This window comes from Nematolebias whitei, chromosome 3 (assembly GCF_014905685.2).
Source record: "Nematolebias whitei isolate Nwh7 chromosome 3, NemWhi1, whole genome shotgun sequence".
NCBI lineage: Eukaryota > Metazoa > Chordata > Actinopteri > Cyprinodontiformes > Rivulidae > Nematolebias > Nematolebias whitei.
The window spans coordinates 51000861-51002167 of record NC_056500.1 but is presented as its reverse complement, the minus strand read 5'-3'; the positions used below and the strand labels follow the sequence as shown (position 1 = coordinate 51002167).

The 1307-nt window shown below is 44.1% G+C and overlaps 1 protein-coding gene across 1 annotated transcript in view; it reads left to right on the top strand.

The window, feature by feature from the left end:
• herc2 (HECT and RLD domain containing E3 ubiquitin protein ligase 2) overlaps window positions 1-1307 on the top strand; it is a gene marked incomplete in the record, with an annotated part of 472599 nt that overhangs the window by 282827 nt on the left and 188465 nt on the right. The window contains 1 exon segment of the mRNA XM_037698316.1: window positions 928-1009. Coding sequence (XP_037554244.1) covers window positions 928-1009 — 82 coding nt within the window.

The following is a 1307-nucleotide window of genomic DNA, read 5'->3' as shown; positions in this document are numbered from 1 at the left end:
ACCCAGACCAGTGGTCATTCCGTATGTTGAGGGAGTATCAGAGAAACTGAGACGTTTATTTTCTAAACACAACGTCCCAGTGGCTTTTAAACCCCAAAATACATTAAAGACTGGTTCATCCCAAAGATCCAGTCCCCCGGCACAAGCAGAGTAATGTTGTGTATGTTGTTCAGTGTCAGAGGGCTGTGATCAGTCTTACATCAGGGAAACAAAACAGCCACTGGCCAAAAGGATGGACCAGCACAGAAGATCAACATCATCAGGCCAGGACTCTGAGGTCTACACTCATCTCCAGGCCAGCGGTCACTCTTTCAGGGATGAAGATGTTCACATCCTGGACAGAGAGGAACGATGGTTTGAGAGGGGAGTAAAGGAGGCCATCTTTGTGAAAAGAAACCGTCCATCATTAAACAGGGGTGGAGCCTCCGGGTTCAACTGTCCCCCTCTTACAATGCTGTGATTGCTAGTATCACTCAGCCCTCTGTGAACAGTAAACAGCCATCAGGTGCTAATGATCCATTGTTAGGCTGATGGTCCTTCTTGAGCATGTGATCAGCTGGTTCTGGTTGTCAGCAGCAAAACTGGTTGATCCACTCTGAGAAGGTGCTATTTAAGAGACTGAGCTGAATACAGCACCTCAGACTGAGGAAGTCTCTCGGATGAGAGACGAAACATTTCTACATTTTTTTGTTGTTTTGCTTTTTGTTTTTTTGAATGTCAAGAGGACCAGATTGAACGTTTTTTAGATGTACTTGGTATATTTGAAAACAAACAAATATAAAATTTTTTTTAAGCTTGATTTTTTTTTCTCAAAAGCTTTTGTCACCTTATATGTCTTCTAGACACCAAATGATTTAACGACTTAGAGTTTGCATAAGTGCTGTCAGTAGCTGATTTGTGAATTCTTTTGTTTGATTTATGATTTAGGTTAAAATGCTTCTGGGGCACCGAGTTATCCAGGTAGCTTGTGGCAGCAGGGACGCTCAAACTCTAGCTCTCACTGATGAAGGTAATTCTGTTACTGTACATGTTGCACCCATGTGAAGTTTTTAACCAAATGTCTATTTATCCATTTTCGATACCTCTTTTCCATTCTGGGTCAGGAAGGAGCCAATCCATAACTCTACCAGTCTCTGTGCGAAATGTGGGGCACACTCTGGACAGGTCTCCAATCCATCACAGGGCCATGTAGAGCCATGTTTCTTTACATTTTTTGTAGCATTTGAGGGTTTGCTAGGGGAGCCATGGCCAGAAGCTTGCTTTTTTTTTTGGGGGGGGGGGGGGGGGGGGGGGAGGGGAGAGAGGGG